The following is a 22793-nucleotide window of genomic DNA, read 5'->3' on the forward strand; positions in this document are numbered from 1 at the left end:
ACAGTTTATTTACACATTATTTACAGGTTTTACACTATCCTACTATAGTTTATAACTAAACGTCGTTAATCGTCTTAAAATAACCGTCTTTAATTGATGCGAGCGTCTTAACTTAAAATCGTCTTTCGTTATCTGTAATTATTCTCGCACTGCTGCCGGTGGTTTTCTTCCTCCAGGCGGCGGCAATAGATCGGTCGATCGGGTGATCGATTCCAGGAAGTTTTAGGACAGGGAGGGCGTTAATTATTTTATTTCTCGTCTTTTAATTAATACTTCCCACAATAATATTGCTTAAATAAACTATTGCGATCAGCGTCTGCAAAGCTGTTATTGCATTTTAGTCTGCATTTTTCTGTGCAAAGTCGTGTTCCAACTGCGGACGATTTTTCTGGGACACGTCTATTTTTATAGTCAGTGTATGCCTCTCCTTTTTCTCTCTTAACCATATTTATGTTTCTTTTCCAATTCTGTGACTGAGCTCGACAGTTCCTTGATTTTTTTCCGGTTATGCGCCGTTGGTTAACTTCAGCGTCAATATCAGTCATATATATTCTTTCTTCTCCTAAGAATTCTAAAATCAAAAATATTTATTTACCAGAACAAACAACTCTTATGGCCAAAATAATGTACAAAATTGCTTAGCTTTTTATCAAGTAGGCACCATATTTAAAAAAAAATCTTACCAGTAATCTGTTGTTCTACTTCTTCACTTATATTATTTTCCGGTTCATTTTCAATAATTTGAATGGGGTCATGTAGGTCAATAACAGTTTTTGTTTGCCTTTCGTCTTGTTCTAAAAATTAAAAAGTTTCTATTTACACAAAATAAGGAACATTCTTGATTCAAAACAAAACATTACTTTTTATAATAACGAAAATATTGTAGTGTATAAATACATGAGACAGGAATAATATTGTTAACAATTCCTTGCGCCAAAATCAAATAATATTATCCTTAGGTTTAAGATTTTGTTATGATGAGTAAGCACTTTGCCAAATTTCGAGGTCTTGCCCGCGATCCATCGGATGCACGACGGCATTCTGAGCGGTCGTTTTCATGCGCTCGTGTCAAAGCTGGCAAAGCTCTCTTAAATAATTTCTTTTAAAGTAATCAGTGTTTTACAAAATAAATCTGTTTAAAGTAAAGAAGTGACTATTATTACTAGTTGGTGTTGTATACTTTCTGTGGACTCTATTAGCTAATTATTCTTTTTCTAACAATATTATTTTTGTTATGAAGGGAAGCCAATAGTAATAATTTTGTACTTTGCATATATTTTTTTCCAATATTTTCACTAAAATTACATACCAGGTTTTATCAGAGAGTAAAATCAGATTCTGGGGTGTAGTCTGAACCAGAATCTAAAAATGGATCCTCATCTCTCCCTGTTTCGTTGTCACTTATTTTTAGTGTTGCCAGGTCAAAATCATCGCAAGCGGTAGATTTATCAACAATAAAGCGGTAGATTTGAAAATAAAACGGTAGATTTTTTTTTGTATTTAAAATTAGAAATAAGTTTATTAAACACATCGTTTTTTATTGTAAAATCTAATATAAACAAAAATATGGTTAAGATTAAAAAATTTTTATTACCAAAAATAAATAACCAACTAAAGTTCATTAAAGTTGCCACCGCCTAAAACTTTATAAGTGGTAATACTAATTTAACATGTACACTATGTATTATATGTCAAACAAAAAATGTTAAAAATAAACTGACATAATTTAATACATACTTAAATGCTAAATCATAAAATCTTAGGCGGTGACGAATTTGTCTATACCTACATATAAACAATCTGATTAAAAGTCCATAGTTTAGTCTGGATCAGAAATTTTTTTTGTACAGATTTTTTGTACATGTTATTATTAATATGATATGACAACAATTCTTGATCAATGTTTAAGTTAAAGCGTTTACTGTTTATGTATTCTTTTGAATGCATCAGACCAACAATACTGTTAGGGAATAGTTTGTTTCTCTGTTTTGTTTTTAATAAATTAATTTATGGAAATTTCCTTTCTGGATCTGCAGAGGAATAAGGCAAAATTAAAATATTAAAAGCAAAATTTGAGAGCAGAGGATATACCGGGGTACCATCAGCATACTGCTTAGCTTGAACATTTATCCAAAATGATGTTACCGATGTTAGTGACGTTTTAGAAAAATCCGAATTTTTCAGCATTCTCCATTCGTTGTCAATTTTCTAAAAATCATTTTCTGGTACTAAGTTTCGAAAATGCATTATTAAAGGTACTATGGATTCCTCTATATCTTCAAAAATACATTTAGGGTTTATTAATGACATGTTTTTAAATATTATGTCATCAAAATCATATCTTTTATACTCTATTTCAGAAGTGTGTAGAGCAATAAAACCTCATTAGGTATGCAAAAGTGGTACCTGGTGATCCACCAATATTTTATGCCACTACCTTAGTTGGGTATTAGTTTCAATGTAAAATTCTTTCTTTTCGTTGATTGCAGGTAGTGCCACCCGGTTTTGGGTCAATTTATGAGTTTTGCCCATTGTTACCCACTGATAAACATTGAAAACGGTTCGCCAAAGGCGTGCAACTGGGACTTGTTTTTTACCTTATGATTAATGTACTTAAATGCTATTTCATTTTAGAAAGTTACTTTTGTTTAAATGGAATAATATATTTTTTTCACAAATTTATTGAACATAATATGTAGAGTAAAACAGTTGAAAATGTCACTTTTGGATCTGGCACTTTTTGAACAGTGTATAACAATTTTAAATTATAATAGATTGTAGTCTTCTTCGTCATCTGACGAACTGTCATCACCTCTTGACATTATAATTAAAGGATCGACTGTCTGATCGATGAGGTTGTCAAGATCCCACATTTTGTCCTCTTGCTTAATTACATGCTGGACTGCTTTTCGCCAATTCTCTGGTGTCGCTTCCGTAATGGCTTGATCAAACAGTAGCTTAACATCTTTCATTTTAAAAGTCGTGTTTTGTCTTGCTACAAATCCTTTTACCTGCGCCCATATCAGTTCTATAGGATTTAGTTCGCAATGATATGGCGGTAAGCGCAGTACAGTTATATTATATTTTTCGGCTATATCTTCCACGGCGTATTTCATGAAACGAGTTTTGTGTAAGTTTGCTATTGCCAGCAGTTCTTTTTTTATCAAATTTGCTTCAAACGCAATACCTTTTGCAGTCAGCCAATCGATAATTTCTTGCTTTCTCCAACTTGAAGTTGGCGTCTTCTCTATTCGCCGTGAATGATAGCTTACGTTATCCATAACCACCACCGAATTAGCCGGAAGAAATTTTATCATTTCACCAAAATAGTCCTCGAAAACGTCTGAGTTCATGTCTTCATGTTAATCTCCTATGCGAGTCGACTCAAAGGTTAGCAGACCTTCTTTTAAAAATCCCTCTTCGCTTCCAATATGTGTGATTATAAGTCTTTTTCCTTTTCCCGAAGGTACTTTAATACCCGTAGACAGGCCTTCTATGAAAGCTTGGCGAGCACTGGTTATATTTTTGTCTTGCCACATTTTTTGGACTATATAACCTTCGTTAATCCACGTCTCATCAAGATAAAAAACTTTCTTTTGCTCCCTGCGGTACTGCTTGATACTTCTCAAGTATTGTCGTCTCCGACAAACAATTTCGTCGCTCTCCAGTAAAAGTGCTTTGCGGTTATGCTTTTCCCAGGCAAAATCCATATTTTTTAAAGTTTTCCATAAAAGTTTTCTACTTATCAACGGAATACTGTCATCTCGGCCAAGCTCCATTAAAATTTTGTCTAGGGTGGGTATTTCCTTTTTAAAATAAAAAGAGTGAACTTTTCTTCGAATTATACATTTAGCATTTTCATCAAGGACTTTTGTAGGTCGTCCTGGCTTTTGCTTGGGAGATTCCACTTGACCTGCTACTTTTCTTTCCCGCAACAATTTGAAAATGGTGGACTTTCCAATTCCACTCATTCGAGAACATTTTTCAATAATTTCTTGCACAGTAAAACTAGGGTAATCGTGTTTTATGCAATCATGTACATTTAAAATAATAACTTTTTCACTCAGCGATAGTGGAGAATTTTTAGTACATCTTTTCGTTGGACTGAATACCTCCATTTTTTAAATATTGGGATAATAATATTGTGATTACACTACAGCGTAGCAGTGACTACTAATGTTTAAAATATGATTTAAAAGTATTTATAGTCTGTATATATTACCTGACCCCATTTTTGCATGTTACAAAGCGTTAAAAGATAGGTACCTATACAAAAGGATTAAAAGTATTTATTTAGTATTTAATCTCTTTCAAAATAAAGGCATTTAATCCGTGAAAATTAAATTCATAAATATTATAAGTACCTGCGCCTATGAACTACCACGAAATGTAGCCAAACAGAACGGAATTCCCCAGTTTATTGCTCTATACACTTCTGAAATAGAGTATAGCAACTTGTAAAGCTGCCTCAATGTAAAAATCCAGACAAGGTACGCGAAGAATGTGGCATTTTTCTGAAGACAAATTCATTTAAAATGTATTGTGTTGTCTTTGCTCCCAAATATAAATTTTAAATTATCTTATAATTGCCTGGATTTTTAACATTGATTTTATGCAGAGAATAGCTATCTAAAATATGTTTTTTTAATGAAAGAATCTAAAAGAGTAAAGTTTAATGAAAGAATCTGAAGATTATAAAGTTTGGGCTCGGTAGATGCAGTCTACCGAGTTTCCGTTCTTTATTAAAATTATTAAATAGCGGTAACATATGTATGCTCTAAAAATAACAAGAAAGCCAAAGTTAGCGGATTTTGTAAAGTATTTAAAATTGTCTTTGCTCATTGTAATTTGTCTGTTGTAACTGCGTCGACAAAATAAAGTTTTAGAGGATTGTATTACTCTATTATTCTGCAAATGATAGCTTCCAGAGACAACCAGCGTATTTGTGCCGGCCGCAGTATTTTGTTGTATTTAATTAGATGTATAGATATCCCTCACCCAATCCTCAACAGCTCTTGGTAATTTTAAACATTCACATAAAGCAAAACTGTGGCAGATACACCGCATGAGGAAAATGTGAGGAATATCTATCTTAAGTTTAGACATACCGGAATCATTTGCTCCAACCATGACGTTTGCTTCATCAGACGCAAAGCTAATAAGGTTTTTTAAAAACGGAATCTGCTTTCCGTCAAAAAAAAAACGATTTGTTTTGTATAATTATAATTAAAAAAATATAAATTAATTATAAATATCTTGTGCTTTGGAACTTTTGATTTCAATTTATGTTAGAAATGCGTCATGGGTTCAAAAAAAAATAATATGATAACAAAACATTAGATAGATGAATATATTTTTCTAATGTATATAGCAAAACGAAAAAACTTATTTATTTTGGTGAAAATGTCGGACAAGCACTCAATGTTTTTTAGTACTTAAACCCGTTCCGTAATTCGGATCTTCATCAGAACTAAAATTATACATGCACCTATTATTATTATAAAATTTTTTTTTACAATATTTTACGTATGAGCTCTGCTATAATATAAGTTCACTTAAAACTTAAACTATATACAAATTAAACGTATATTAAATTTGATAGTTATAAGAACCAAATTAAAACATGCTGCAAATCTTTCCGAGAAAGACCAGCAATTTGTCTATGTATTGACTATTATTTATCATGCGCGAAAATAAGGGTATTCACCGCCTGACACCGAAGCAAAAATCTCGAATACCTAATCGACAGAGACGATAAAAGAATTTGAAGTGTGACTGCTACTGTTTAGATGTCGCTCCACGTTTCGCGTTCAAGTTCGCAATGAATTGTAATTATTCCTATTAATTATTATTCTGTGATGTTTTTTTTGTACATTAATTTGAAAATTGAAAGTAAGAGTAAACGTTTTAACGGTAGATATTAATGGCTTTACGGTAGAGCGGTAGCCGTAGCATGAAAACGGTAGATCTACCGCAAAAACGGTAGACCTGGCAACGCTGCTTTTTCTAGCAGCATTCATAGCTAGCTTAATAATTAGACTAGTTCTTCCATGAAATTCACCTATTACAGAGTATTATCACAACTAAAATTAAATTCCTAGTGTTATTTACATATTTTTTCATTTCAAGGTCATGTAAAAAAGTGTTTATGATTTATATTATCAGCTTAGTTTAAATTAGCGATAATATTCAGTAAATAATGTAAAAACGACTTACTCTTTTTGCGGAACACAATAAATACAAAAATTCACTTAATTTGAACAGTTGTACAGCACCACCAAAACAACACGTACGTAATGTAAACAAACAATTTCGTACTAGTTTATTGTGGAAGAAGGCGCTAACTCAGCAGTTAACCCCTTCTTGCACAACTATCAAGAGTTAACACCTTGCTCCGACTATTTCAGACAAAACTTGGGTTGGCGTGTTTTAAATTTCAGTTTTTAAAGTCTCTAGCGACATCTATGAACTTTTGCAAGAACTCTTACTAACGCAAGAAAATGAGTTCACACTTTCATGCATATCATTTTCGGCATTTTTGCAAAAAAGTGAGTTAACACCTTCATGCACTAATAGCTTCAATTCGATAAATTCTTTTGGTCATGAAAGATAAACCATTTACATTTTTTTTTTGCAATGGAATTCGTCTCGAGTTCGAAGTCGATGTCACAAGATATTTAAATCAGTTAAAATTTATTGCGATAATTTGTGTGTTATTGTTAGTAACTATGATATACACGCTTAGGCAAAGAATTGAAATGATTTTTGTTTATGGCGAGCAAGAAAGATGCGCCAGAAGAACAGCAGAAGTTTTTAGTAACAGAAATACTAATTTTAATGTAAGTCACAGATACATTTTGGACTTAAATTTACTGAAACGGGTTCAGTTGGAAACAAAAAAAGAATCGGCGTGTTTTAAACGAAGATGCTCAAGTAGAGATTTTGGGAATATTTGTTGCAGACCTCATCAATTCTCTGCTACAGTAGCACTTCTAACTGGAATTTGACATGAAACTGTCCGAAAGGCATTAGAGTTGCATAAATATCATCCGTATAAGATGCAAATTTTACAACTTCATGAGGACGATTTTGATAGGAGAATAGAGTTTTGCGAAACCATGTCCAACTTAATAAACACTCGTGAAATTTTGGTAACCAACATTTGCTTCAGCGATGAATATATCTTTTTCCTAAACGTCCATGTCAATAAACAGAATTGTCGATACTGGAGTGACGACAATCTCCACATTTTTAGAGAGGGTGCTACACAGTGGCCACGAAAAGTTAATGTTTGGGCTGGTATTTTCGAAAATGCTTCTACGAGGTTTGTCCGGAAAATACGTATAAAATGTTCGTGGTGTCGTATCTACGCGTAGAGGAGGGGCGGCGCGGCGGTTTCCTCTCTCTATACCATCCACTGACCGCTCAGTTCGAGCCAGAGCGCTCTGCGAGTTATACCGAATTTACGTTTACACGTTTTAACCCTGTTTCTACCTGCCGTCATGGAGCTCGCTCCGATTGAGGAACAGCGAATTAACATCAAGTTTCTCGCAAAGCTAGGCAAGAATGGTCCTGAAATTTTCGAGTGTTTGAAACAAGTTTACGGAGACAATTCTCTAAAGGAACCAACTGTCAACAAGTGGTTGAAAAGGTTTTGTCCTTCTCAGTTCGAGAAGACGTGAAAGATAACCAACGGTCAGGACGCCTCTCCACATCGACTTCTGAGGAAAACGTTGAACGAATTCGTGGTTGTGTCCTTAATGACCGTCGATTGACAGTTAGGATGATAGCTGAGAAACTGTCAATACCTAAAATAATCGTCCACGAAATCCTGACAGGATCAGGCAAGTGGATCCTTCATCACGACAATGCGCCTGCACACACATCTCTCGTTGTGCGTGAGTTTTTGGCTAGAAGCTCAATCATTGTGACAGAACACCCGCCTTATTCACCCGATTTAGCCCCCTGTGACTTTTTTCTGTTCTCCAAATGCAAAATGGTGCTTCGGGGGCGGCACTTGGGTGATGTTGGCCGAAACGACACGGCAATTGAAGAGCCTAACACCTGAAGACTTCCAGCGATCATACCAACAGTGGAAACGGCGTTGGCAAAAGTGCATCTTGTCTCAGGGGAAGTACTTTGAAGGAGGCCATATTGAAATTTCTGAATAATTGTAAAATAAAAATATTATTCCACTTTTATACGTATTTTCCGGACAAACCTCGTATAGGACCGTTGTTTATTAAAGAAAACTTAACTGGAGATCTCTACTTACCCCTACTTGAAGATGTAATTGATCATTTAATAACAACTGAACTGGAAAATCAAGTTGGTGGTGACTTTTTGCAAGAAAACGAACTACACTTTTAGCAAGATGGAGCTCCGCCTCATTATTTTCGGCCATTGCAAGAGTGGTTGAGTAACAGATTCCCTAACCAATGTATTGGTAGAAGAAGACCGATAGAATGGCCAACGTAAGCCACCAGACGTAACGCCGTTACATTTTTTTTAATAGGGGCATATAAATACGGTGGTTTACAGAAGCCTGATAATATCGACGATTTAAAAAGAAAAATTACAGGGGCACGTAGGGCTCTTCCATAAGTGGTATTTCAAAATGTTCGAGAAGAATTTGAGAATAGACTTTATTTTTGTTTGGAGAACAATGGAGAACACTTTGAGCACCTCATAAACTTAACGTGTTAACAAAATAAATTTTAAGCCTGCTTTTGTAAAGACCATTATTAAAACAACTTATTCAGCCATTATTGTAATTGACTATGCAAAAGTTTAATAAAAATAATATTAACAGGAAATAAAAGACATGTTTGGATAAATAATCTTAGCTTTAACGTAATTAAACACTTACAGGAATAATGTCTAATAATAAGTGATTTACAATGTTTAAATAATCCTAATTTGGCAACACAGCACCCAAATTTAAAAAATAAGGTACCTAAATGTAGAGAATAAAAAGTTCTTTGAAATAAGGTATCACCCAACCCAACCCAACCCAACCCCTATTGCCATTTAAGATTTTCGAGAGGGAGGTTCTGGGGGTAGGGCGTTGAAAGAGGCAAAGTGATTTCTGCATAAAAAGTGTCCGAGCGGATTTTATAAAAACCAAACTTGTTTCGAGATCATAGGGGTGGGAAGTAGTCAAATTGTTGTTAAATTGACAACCTGTATAATCTTGTAAAAGAGAAAATATTTAAAAAACCATGTAATTATTGGTGATATAAATGTGAATTTATTGTCCCCAAAGAAACCTCCCTGAAACTGAGGAGTACAGAACTATAATAAGCTCGTATCATTTTAGTTCTTATATTAATAAAGTAACAAAATCACAATTTGATACATGTGATAATTTCGTGGTTAAAATATGTAACAGGAATAAAAAATGCTATTATCATTTATTTTAAACTATATTTACTGATATATTACACCCGATTGTATGTAACCTATTTCTGAATAATAAATGTAATATTGGAAATGTATATAAACTATAATAATTTGAGAAATGAATTAAAAATAGAAATGTGACATTCAATATATTTCGCAGATAATATAAATGGGAATCAATAATTTTATAGATATTTTAAAGAGTAAAATTAGCAGCCATACCAAAATAATTAACGTTAGTTATGGAAAAAATGGAAAAAATAAATTGATAACAAAAGGTCTACTAAAAAAGATAAAAGTAATTAGTAGGCGAGTAGCCGTTCTTTCTTCAGATTCGGTCTTAACCCGACACACCTTACTTCTTTTGTTATTTAATAACTAAGCTTGCTTACTACTCGTTATTATTTTTCCAAAGTTCTTATCGGAGTCCTTGCCTTGTATGTAATATTATATTTTAACGGAAACATGGTCTTTTAATAGAAATGGCAAAAAATAATCTATTGCTATTGCTTACGCTAACATTTTCTTATAGGTTTGGGTACCTCCACATCAAAGGAGGCAAAGGAATATTTCACCAATATGGATCGTCATAGGATTGTCTTTAAATACAGCGGGCCGCAGGACGACGACCACATCGTGTTGGCGTTTAGCAAAAAACATATTGAGGCTAGAAAAGAATGGTTGACTAATTTTATGCAAGACAGGTAAGAGTCTAGGAAGTAACTCAGATTACTTTTCTCTTTTTTGCATATCTACCATAAAATATTGCATACCTAGAACAGTAGTTATGCCTTATTGTCAGAAAATTTAATTTAATTCAAAGTAAATAGGTACATAACAAAACAAAAATACTGTACAAATTATCAAATTGTACAATTTGGTCGAAATACATAAATAAAATAATTTTTATATACAAATATACACACAATTATATGTACAAAATTGTCAAAAACCTTAGTCTCAAAAAAAAAACATACAATAAAAAGCAGGCAAACATTTTGCAAATAATAGGTAGGTAATAACGCCAGTGTGTGCTTTAAAAGGAAATATTAAAAAAGTCTTCTACTGTATATAGGGCTTTTTGCAGTAGTAAAGATTTTAGGGCATTGCGAAAACAACTAAAAGTAGTCATCGATTTTATTACGGAAGGCATTTTTATTGCTGCATAAAGTATAGAGTTCTTTACTAATTCCGACCGTGGAATTGGCAGATAAAGATTATGATCAACGTTCCTTAGTGAATAGCTGTGGGATGGTCTTTATGGAATCTGCGACACATGTTTGCGGATAAGGCAGATAGATTCAAATATAAATAACGAGGGAAGAGTAAGGATCTTATATTTTATAAAATTTACTTGGCAGTGAGCTCTACTATCAAGTCCTAATAAGTAGCGAAGCGCTCTCTTTTGAAGTTTAAATATACGCTCAAATTGGGTCTTGCAGCATGTACCCCAGAATGGAAGGGCGTAACGAAGATGTGACTCAAAAAGAGCATAATAAAATGTTTTGGCCGTGAAAAAGCCTAATTCTCTTGAGATTGATCTTATGGCAAAACATGCCGAGCTTAGTTTTTTAGATAACGTATCTATGTGCAAATCCCATTTCAAAGAGCCGTCCACAACAAGACCCAAGAACTTGACAGACTCGACGACTTCCAAACTGGTATTGTTTAGAATAAATGGAGGAATGGTCGTTTTATATGATCTATTATTATATTTTCTCAGAAGATTTCCCTTTTTTTGATACTTATTTATGAATCTTAGGCAATAGGCACACACACGCTGTAACTTGATGAAAAGCGTTCAAAAGAAAATGGATTATCTTCTACCTTAAAGGCTACCACTTGTCTTTTAAGCTCTGGAACTTTCTTTACTGGGCTAAATTTAGATTTTAGCCATCCTTATCCAGCTTAGACACACACTAGAGTCTGTCCACAGAAAGAATGCATTAATTTTTAGTTTCATAGAAGTTTTTATCTTATGCACTAAATTGGCTAAGAGAAAGGCACCACATAACTCCAACCTTGGTATAGTAAACACCTTTAAGGGAGCCATCTTGGACTTTGCACACAACAATCGTACTTGAATATCTCCACTATTGGTCACACTTCGAAAATATACACACGCTTCATAAGATTCTAAAGGATGCATCAGCAAATCCATAAATTTCAATGCATACTGGGTTATAACATAGCACATGCCTTCATATTTGTAAAGCATTTAATTCTGGAAGATGTTGTCTAAAATTACACATGTATTAACATCGGATGGCAAAGACTCATTCACCACAACCTCTGAAGAATCATCTTTGCAATTATGCAACACATGGAGTCGCAAGTCCTAAGGGGTCAAAGATTTGAGCTATATCTGATAAGACAGTTAAGACAGTTGTAATCCGATCCCTACTATTTATATCAATGCGGAACATCAGAAAATCCTTATCACAAGACCAATACAACCCCAAAGTTTTTGTTTTTTCTGTTTTTGTATTTTTAGTATCTGACGATACATTTTATTTATATCAGCACATATTACCACATTATGTTGTCTAAATCTTAAAATAATTTGAAATAACTCATCTTTTAAGGTAGGTCCCACCAATTGAATGCTATTCAAGGGCCCCCCCCCCCCCCCCCCTCTGAAGCAGTTGACCCATCAAACACCACTCTCAATTTCGTTGTTGGGCTGTTATCATTAGTTACACCATGATGTGGAAAATAAAAAGGACTTTCCTTTAAATCCTCTGGAGAACCTTCAACCACATGACCTAATTCTTTATACTCCTCCATGAACACTACATATTTTTCTCTTAATGTCGGACTTTTTGCCAATTTGGATTCCAGTGAATAAAATCTTCTTACAGCATGCTGTCTAGAATCGCTCAAACACTCTGGTGAAACCTTCAAGGGAATATATACCACAAAACGACCTACATCATCACGACTTAGAAACTTTATAAAAAATATCTTCGCACTGCTGTTCCTCAGATGACAATATTTTTTTATTTCCTTGAACCTCCTCTACTTCCCAAAACCTTTGCAATTGATCCTGGATACTTAACAAATTCCCTGAAAAATGACAACTGAAACTTGATGATCTTACTGCTAGATTTCCTCTATTACACTCACCACCAATAATCCATCCAAGCCTTGTTTTTTGTAGGATAGGTAAACCCTTACCAAGATTAATTTGGTTAGGGTTATTAGTGACAATAGGTTTAAATACATACCACGACCAATGAGGATATCAATATCACTCAGTCTATCTGGCTTGGAATAGGCCAATTTACTATACTAAAGGTACATGAAGGATAATTATTACTCAAATTAGTACTCATACAGATATTTTAATGGGGTTATTGTTTTACCACCTGTCACAGTAGAGGGCAGTTCTAATTTCTTTAAATCTAGCTTATCAAAACACTTTTGTGAAATAAAATGACTCTGACTAACACTATCTAAAAGGGCTCTACACACTTGAAGAACACCATTTGCATCCAACACCTGGACTTGTGCTGTTTGTAACAACACTTGTAATTTAAAATAACACTCTTCACTAGTCATATTTATTGTATCATTCATTAAGTCACTCATGACTTAATTCTGACCCTCATTATTTATTACCCTTTGTATGACCTCACTACTACTCCCTCTGGGCATTTTGTTCAGAAATATTTTTTCGGTAAAAATGCAATAATAATAATAATATAATAATAATAATAAATATGTTTTCCGAAAATCGATAAGAAATAATAACATTTTTGACAACATATTTGAAAGAAAAAGTCAATATTTCCTCCAACTTAATTGTTGCCTGGCAACCGAAAATAACAGTAAGGAAATATTCATTTCTGTACTGTAAGGAAATGTTATTTCTATACATTAAACTTTAGAACATAAATGCGAACAGGTTTTTTCCTAAACAATTTTATTTTTAAAACTTTCAGCACACACAAGGTTAACATTATATTTTAAAATTATTACTTATTATTTGTTATATTTACTGTTATTTGACAATTAGTACAAGTATTGAAAACTGGAAGAACTTGGGAACTAATAGCATTGTTTTGTTGAATATTTTCCAAACTAATAATTTTATTTGTATGACAATAACTATTACTATAAATGATCTTGATGTATTGGTTTTTGAATCCGGTATGGTAACTAAAAGTTTAGATAGTAGGTCTTGTATATCTTGTACAGTCATTTTAACCAGCTCGTCCATTCTGCAAGCTCCGGAAATTCCAAATATTACAGCTACCTACAACAATAAATAAGCATGTAAAGAATCCAAATATAATTTGAAGTTTTGTAAGTTACCTTAATCATTAAATATTCCTTATCTGGAGCTTCCTGAATAAATTTGTTTATTTCTTCTTTAGTTAAAATCTTGGATTTTTTTGGCTTATAGGCATGTGCTTGTTGTTTCAGGAATGCTCGAAGTTTTAAATATTCAGATATATCCACATCATGTCTAATTGCAAGGGTTGCCTTCAGCATTGAACAATTGGCCCATAAAGTTGAAGAATTCATCTTGGAACCAAGCTCCAAGAAGTATGCCATTACAACATTTTCCGAGAAAGAAGTTACATTTTTATTCGTACGGTAGTCCATGAAGCGGTTGTATGCATAGTTATACTTATTTCTAGATTTTATTGGTAACAATTCCAATGATGCAGCATTCACTGCCTCCGTGAGTTCTGGGAGGGTTTCAGAAATGGAACAGTCATCATCACTCATCATATGTACTTCGTTTCCGTAGTTACAAAACAATGTTTCATGGCTTCTTTTATTTAAGGGAAAAATAATAATGTTGATTTAAAATTTTTAACATGATTAGTAATAGTTTACCGTAATTTTAATGATTCCCGATTTTCGGAAAAATAGTATGTAGACCTCGTAGGAAAAGCCACATTCCCGGACTCCGTATTGCCAGTCTCGGCTTGCGCCTCGACTGGCAATTTTTACGATCGCCCGGGAATGTTAAGCTTTTCCTACTGTATATAATATACTATTTATTTGCAAACTCATCATAACTACAGAAAAAAATACACATTTATTATTTTATGCAAATAAAAGGCCAAAAAATTCAGAATTCTGCCAAGGCAAATTCTGGTCTTTAACATTATGGCCAAAACTTAAAAAAACTAACTAAAAAAAAATTTAGAAAAGCTTGTAACAGACTAAGTTTAATTATACACACCTACCCAAAAAATTTAGAACATTAACATAGTACCTCTTACAAAAAAAAAACTCGCACATTAGTTACCCACACTAAACACAGATTTTTAGTTTTCACCCACACCCAAACTAACAATATTGACCCTTCAATATTTTACCCAGATAGCTGCTGACTCATCAGACGCACCATCATTCCTCTGCGAAAAGTTTGAACAGACACCAAACTCAACTCAAAATGTATGCCTAAAGAGTTCATCTGATATGCAAAATTATAGGAAAAGGACCTTTAAATAATTGAGTCTTATGTCTTGGAATACGAATTGTGTTTCTTCTTAAGCCCAATGGTGAACATCATTTCTAAAAGTAATCTTAAGGTATAGGTAAGGTGGACTACGGTATTGAAGAATTTTATAAAAAAAGTAAGTGAATGAGCAACCCTACGATTTTGCATATTTAACCACCCCAGCTCGGAAAGTCTATGGGAAACGCGATTACGTCTGCGTATGCCAAAAATTAGGCGAATACATGAGTTCTGAAGCTTTTGCAATCGGCACCTGTCATTCTAGGCACCAACCGTAATGCCTTACTTAGGTAATGCCTATGCAAGTAAATTAATTTTAAAGCAAAATACCCTTTTTTTAGAACATTAGAAACGTGTTGATGAAATCGTAAATCATTATCCACTATTAAGCCCAAACTTTTGCAATTATCTACAACAGGAATATTAGCATCACCCATCTTAATATTAATAGTGTTGATGTTTAAAATATGGTTAATTTTTTGCTTATTAACAATCAACATTACAGACGACTTAGAAGGATTTAATTTTAGAAAATGTTTAGAAGAAATATTGCATATGGCTTGTAAGTCTTAAGTAATTAATTTTTGCTTCCGCATTTTTAGCATCTTCTGGCAGAAAAGAGTAATACAACTGAGCATCGTCAGCATAAAAATGGTAAAAAGGCAGTTTTTTAAATAAAAATAAAATCTAAAAGTATAAATAATAAAAAAATAAGGGTCCTAAAATATGAGGCACCCTGAGGCACGCCATTACCAACTTCCAAGGGTTCAGATACATTTTCCTCTATCTTGACTCGCTGCACCCTACCGCTTAAATAAGAATTAATGAAATTAATAGCTTTATCAGAAAAACCTATACAGGGTGTCTCCTTTTTCATAGGGACAGTATTGCTGTCTCCTATACTATAAAAGATACGAGGGCGGTTAAATTAGAAAAAAGTTGCGGCATTTTATTCTGATTAAAAAAGTGTATTTAGATTTTTTATGCGACGTTTCGTTTTTTAGATATCATCAACTTTTTTTTTTAAATACGGACCTGGATTTTTTATTTTATATTTAAAAAGAATTTTTATTTTCCTTTTCAACAATGTATAACTTAAATGTCTGTCTCGACGTTTCGGTATAAAAATAGCAGTTTTGAAGCTTTTTTCTTTAATACGGACCTGATTAGTATTTACAAAATTAAAATACAGCAGATTTGAGTTGAGTTGGGTTAGCTGCTAATATTATTCACTAACATCAATTGCGGCTGATATTTTTTTATGTGGTTAGGAAAATAATTACGATATATGATTTGTTTGATATTAATATTCGATAACGAAAATCTATTTTCAAAGCTGCATGGAGAGCCACCTTTAATGAAAATGGAACCTTGCTTGCCGAATGGTTCAAACTTTATAACAATGTCAGATTTATTACGGCTGTGACTTATTTAGGTAGACCATGAAAACAAAAATATGTTGTAGCTACGACAACAATTATTATTATTAGTTACAACAAAATTATTAAAATATTACTTTGATATTTTAACGTTTTACCGAGAATACACACAACGATGTTAATGTTTTAACTCAAATTCATCTTTATCCGTAGTCTTCATTAAGAATTATAGGTTCTGATTGTGGGATACATCCTTCAGTGGTCGGAAAAATTTTAAAGAAACATAGGTATCATGACTACAAGTTCCAACCGGTTCAGAAACTGCATCCAGGTGATTCAGAACGCAGACTTGTTTTCTGCCGTTGGTATCAAGAGATGTTAAATGCAGACCTTACGACCATTTTATGGACCGACGAAACTACATTCACTAATAGTGGCATGTTTAACCGAAAAAATAAGCATTTCTATGCGCAAAACAACCCACATTTAGTAGAAGAAACTAAGCCTCAAAATCGACTTAGTCTTAATATGTGGTGCGGAATCATCGGTAATAGGCTAATAGGTCCCAAAATTATTGATAGAAATTTAAATGGTGAAAGGTACCATTGACCTATTGACGGAAGTTATGGATGAAATTCCATTGGAAATTCCGCTGTTGCCCGAGATTTTCTCGACACAAATTTCCCTAATTGCTGGGTAGGAACAAACGGTCCTGTAAGGTGGCCTCCTCGTTCCCCATGCCTTAATCCTCTGGATTACTTCTTATGGGGATTTTTAAAAAATAAAGTCAATAACAGTGAAATAAATAATATGGAGGTGTTAACACATCGGGTCACTGCTGCATTTAGAGATTTAAAGCCCGAATACTTAACCCGCTCAATAGAGAATTTAGAATTAAGGACCTTAAAATGCATTGAACATAATGGGGGTCACGAAAATTTGTTGTAAATATTGTAAATGTTATTTGTAAAAAACTGCTTAATTTCTTCTCAGAACTAAAAAACTGCTTTATAAGCAAGAAAAACAGCAACTTTTCTTGCCTAATGTATGTAAAGAGAATGTTGTTTTTTTAGTTAAATCGTAATGTTTTGTTATTTTTTGGTTAATACACGTTTATCATTTGTTTGTAAAGTAAATAAAATATTTCTTATTAAAAGTGTAAAATTCTATTTTATTTACACATTTATTGTTCCCCTTCTAAATCTAAAGCAAGTACTCGTAAATTAAAAAAACCATACCAAATTTTCGAATTTCTTTTTCTTACCCACAAAAAAAGGGCGCTGTCGTTTTAAAATTTTATGTTTGATATTGAAGATAAATAGGTAAATATGCATTCAAAAGGTATTTTAATTTTGGAAATACTAATCAGGTCCGTATTAAAGAAAAAAGCTTGAAAACTGCTATTTTTATACCGAAACGTCGAGACAGACATTTAAGTTATACATTGTTGAAAAGGAAAATAAAAATTCTTTTTAAATATAAAATAAAAAATCCAGGTCCGTATTTTAAAAAAAAAGTTGATGATATCTAAAAAACGACACGTCGCATAAAAAATCTAAATACACTTTTTTAATCAGAATAAAATGCCGCAACTTTTTTCTAATTTAAACGCCCTCGTATCTTTTATAGTATAGGAGGTAGCAATACTGTCCCTATGAAAAAGGAGACACCCTATATAGTGAAACATTTTAAAATTTCGTGATTAACAAAATCAAAGGCTTTCGTATAGTACAATAGAACAAGGGCAGAAATCATACCATCATCCCTAGATCTTATGATGTCATCAATAACATCCGCCATTGCTGAAGCACAACTGAAATTCTTTCTAAACCCAGACTGTTTAGGAGGCAAAATATCATTAGCATTTAAAAAAAATTTCTTAAAAGCTCCAGGAATCTGTTTTTGCTTACAAGGTAATATGTTTCTTAATTCACTTCATTTTTCCCCATATGTACAGTTCTTAAATTTATTTCTAGAAAAAGCTTTTTTTTTCTGCTCTAACGGCTGTCGTTGCTTGTAATACTCCCACTTTGCAGGCAATTTACTTGTTTTGAAATCTTTTAGCGCTTTATCTTTTATTTTTTGAAGAAGTTTTATATTGTCTGTCAACCAAGGAGAGTTTCTCTTTTTTCGCACCGTAAATGTTTTAACAGAAGCATGGGTATCAAACAATTTTATTAGGTTGGTATTTAAAAAATTTACTTTATCGTCAATAGATTGATAATAATATATAAGATAAAATGGAATGGCCTCTAGATCGGCCTGGAAGTTATCTAAGTTTATATTTTTTAGGGGTCTATAGGTCACGACTTTAGGAAGCACTTCCGGCACCATACCACCAAATTCGAAGAAAATGCTAAAGTGATCGGAAAACGTAGAGTTAATAATGCCAGTTTTTAAAATATTTAATTAGAAACGTATCATCCATTTTTCTCTAAGAGTCCAAACGAAAACAAAACAAAGGTAAGAACACAAAGTCACGGTCTCATCAAATCCATATAATTTTTTTTAAAGCTACACGTGTTTCGCTCCTATCGGAGCATCATCAGGCCTAGACCTACACAGATCACATTACAACTAACAACAAAAAGAAATTAAAACAAACAACAAAAAAAAATTATATGGATTTGATGAGACCGTGACTTTGTGTTCTTACCTTTGTTTTGTTTAAAATATTTAGCTGATTAGTAAAAATAAGGTTGAATAGAGCTGGTGCTATTAAAAATACGAGTCGGCTCAGCTATAACCTGCTTTAGATTAAAAGTCTCACACAAAGATATTAATTGGCGTGCATGGTTGTCATAAGCTTTTGAAACATCAATATTAAAGTCCCCGAGGCAGGTTATATGGTTAAAATTAGAAAACATATCAATTAGTGTCTCCTCTAATGTTAGGAAAAAATTTTGAATATTAGAATTTGGAGGTCTATAAATTATTCCAAAAATATGCGGTTCACCATCAATATTAATTTTTAACCAAAGGCGTTCTAAAAATTCATACATTTCAGACAAAAGAATTTCATAAGTTAATCTGCTCTGAACAAAGGTAACAATACCGCCACCTTTATAATTTTGTCGATCATTTCTTATTAGTTGGTAATTAGGGATGTGTACAGCATTACTACAATATCGCGAGTTAGCCATGACTCTGTAATTGCAATAAGGTTAAAATCCCCTGAACAGTATTCCGCAGAAAAATCATCAAAATGAGCCAACAACAATAGTGTATGATGTTTTAAATTAGACTTTTGACAGTTAGATTAGATTAGACACTGTACACTCTGTATAAGCATGAGCTGTTTTATATTAAACACAAATGCCATAATTTTACCTTATCTACTCTTTCCTTCACCGAAAATTTCAGAAAGTTAGCACACCTTTCAAAACATGAGCACCACCACACATAGTACACATACTATTTGAAACAGAACCATTTTAAAATTTAAATACTTTCTTGTGATAGAAATGCCTATCTGTATATTAGTTTTCTCTACTTTTTCTTTACACAACTCTAAATTCTCTAAAAAGTCAGCTCTTGATTTATAAAAAATCCATAAACTGCAAAGGTTGGAAACCTATCGCTATTTTTGGCCTTTTCTTCTTCCCACTATCGAAATGTTGTCTTATCTAATTTCCTTCCCAAAATATAAATAAGAAGGGTATTCCAAGATTCACATGGTTGATTTAAACTCTTAAGACAAGTAATATGTTTAGACACACTATCTATCATAGGTCTTAGGTTACTAGAATTTTCATTTGTGAAAGTGGGTAACTTAAATGACTCTTTTACATGATTTTGAACCAGAATACACCGATTTTCATATTTTTTGCACAAGTTTCCCATACTAGGGCATAGTTATCAGCACAAAGCTCAATGCTTCTAATTACCTGCGCAGCACCCCCGTCCGGTGATGCCCTCAGATAATGGAACTTTTGAATATTTGGAATGGCAGCATTAGAATTAACCATTGTATCAAAAAGGTCTCGAAACGCTAGCCAATTTTTATAATCTTCAGAAAATTTCTGTAAGTTGATTGGTGGTAATTTAACCCTCTGCATACCCTAAATATAATGAGGACTTTCTCGAGGATCAGCATGAGAGTCAGAAGCACTTGACTGAACAGTATTTGGAACTATTTTGAAAAAGATTATAATAAGTTAATACATAATAATTCTGAGTTAATACATAATATATAATACATATATACAATAATACATATATATAATATATGTATAATTTATGTATATGTGTTATATGTATTATATTATATGTATTATACAGGGTGTCGCAGCGAAAACGAAACAGAGCTATTTTCGGTATGAAAAAAAAATTTTTTTTCAAAAATCTCGGACACGTCGATTTTATTTTTGAGGGGGACAACTTTACCTTACCAAGGCACCCTCATACCAGCAACCCCCTTCGAGGGGGTGGAATCACCCCTAAAATCCTAAATGGAAAGAGGGGTCGTATGATACCCTATTTTAAAGGTCTTTTAATTCTGAATATAACTGCCAAATTTGAAGTGGCTAAAATTATTTCTCTGGATAAAACAGCTTGTCAAAATTGCGGAAACAGCGAAAATGAAAAAGGTATTATGGACTCTTTTTTGGATAATATTTTTAAAAGAACAAGGAAATCCTATTTTCGAAGGGGTCACTTATTAATTAAGAGGCCACCTAATACCTGGAATCCTTTACGAGGAGTTGAAAGCACCCCTTAAATCTTAAACAGAAAGAGGGATCGTGTTATACCTTATGTTGAAAGCGTTTTCACTTTAAATTTAAATGGTGACTTCTGAGTGACTGATGGATTTCTTCTGGATATGAAAGCCAAATAAAATTCTGTAAAAAATGCTTTAAATAAACCTTTATGCCTGAAACCCTTTCTTACAATTTTTTTTATTGGATCATTAAAACATGATTAAAAATTTATTAGTATTGTTAATATTATTGTTATTACACCTTATCAGCATATCATAAATAAAAACAAAATACCAAATAAAATGCAAACACAAGTATTTGAAGAATATAGCTTGCTAAATATCATTGGTACTTTTTTCATAAAGCAGCATTTATTTAAATAGTTTTAAATTATTACCCAGTCTTTTACGTGTTGAAACACTGTTAGCAATGGTTTATTCTACTGCAGAGAGGGTTGAGATGATAGAGTTTTTCTTTCGGCATAACAATTGTCCCAATAGAACGGTATAAGAATTTAATGACCTTCATCCAGAAAAACGAGTCAACAGAAAATACGTTCTAGAAATAGTTGCTAAATTTAGGGAATCTGGCAGTGTGTTAAATAAAAAGCGTGAGGTTCAAAATGCTGTTGTTGTTAATGAAGCAATGCAAATAACTGTCCTAGGTCAACTTCATGCCGAGCCAGGAATAAGTGTCAGAAAATTGGCGACGAGTACAGGAGTAAGCAAAAGTAGTGTTCATAGGATAATTAAGCATAATAAATTCCATGCTTACAAAATTCATCTGGTGCAAGAACTAAATGAGGACGATTTTGACAGACGAGTGCAATTTTGTGAATCGCTTAGTGATATGATAACTGTTAATCCGCGTCTTATTTACAACATTTGCTTTTCAGATGAATGTACTTTTTTTCTTAATGGCAACGTAAATCGTCATAACTGCCGCTCCTGTTCAAATGCAAATCCGGGCCAGTTTCGTGAAGTTCATACCCAGTTCCCTGAGAAGTTAAATGTTTGGGCGGGAATCTTGGGCGGCTCCATTGTTGGTCCGTTTTTTCTGCCCGGAAATTTGAATGGAGAAATGTACCGAGATCTCTTGGAAAATGCCGTATATCCAAGAATAGTAGAAATAATGGAAGGCGGAAATCATTCTGATGATGATCAAGTCGTTTTCCAACAAGACGGAGCGCCTCCACATTATGCTGCTGGTGTGAGGCAATATCTTGATGAGATATTTCCTGATCGTTGGATTGGAAGGAGAGGACCTTTTATGGAATGGCCAGCTAGGTCACCCGATTTAACCCCATTAGATTTTTTTTATGGGGGCATTTAAAAACAAAAGTTTACGCTACCCAACCAGACACCCTAGAAGACTTACGCCAGAGAATTATAAATAAGTGTCAGATGATAACACCTGAAGTTCTACAAAACGTCAGGCATCGTTTTGAGCAAAACCTGTATTCCTGCATGGAAGTAGGCGGGGCACAATTTGAACATTTAATAAATTGACGTAATTTAAATAAACTTGTTTTATTTAAAAGACACAAAAGGAAAAGGGTAGGTATTTCTTATCTCTCCACTTTTACTGGCAGTAAAGATTGTATTTCTTGCTATTTTTATATCCACAAGATATCCATCAGTCACTCAGAAGTCACCATTTAAATTCAGAGTAAAAAGGCCTTCAAAATAAGGAATGACACGACCCCTTTTTCTATTTAAGATTTAAGGGGTGCTTTCAACCCCTCGTAAAGGGTTCCAGGTATTAGGGTGGCCTCTTAATTAATAAGTGACCCCTTTGAAATTAGGACTTCCTTATTGTTTTAAAAATATTATC

At 33.2% G+C, this 22793-nt stretch overlaps 1 protein-coding gene across 3 annotated transcripts in view; it reads left to right on the forward strand.

Annotated features, from left to right (window-relative positions):
* The window catches only part of LOC126746342 (DNA topoisomerase 2), a 229390-nt gene that overhangs the window by 61729 nt on the left and 144868 nt on the right, over window positions 1-22793 (forward strand). For all 3 annotated transcript variants that reach the window (XM_050454561.1, XM_050454562.1, XM_050454563.1), the window contains exon 9: window positions 9935-10106. In XM_050454561.1, coding sequence (XP_050310518.1) covers window positions 9935-10106 — 172 coding nt within the window. The remainder of the gene's footprint in view (window positions 1-9934; window positions 10107-22793) is intronic.

Source organism: Anthonomus grandis, chromosome 17 (genome assembly GCF_022605725.1).
Source record: "Anthonomus grandis grandis chromosome 17, icAntGran1.3, whole genome shotgun sequence".
NCBI classification, from domain to species: domain Eukaryota; kingdom Metazoa; phylum Arthropoda; class Insecta; order Coleoptera; family Curculionidae; genus Anthonomus; species Anthonomus grandis.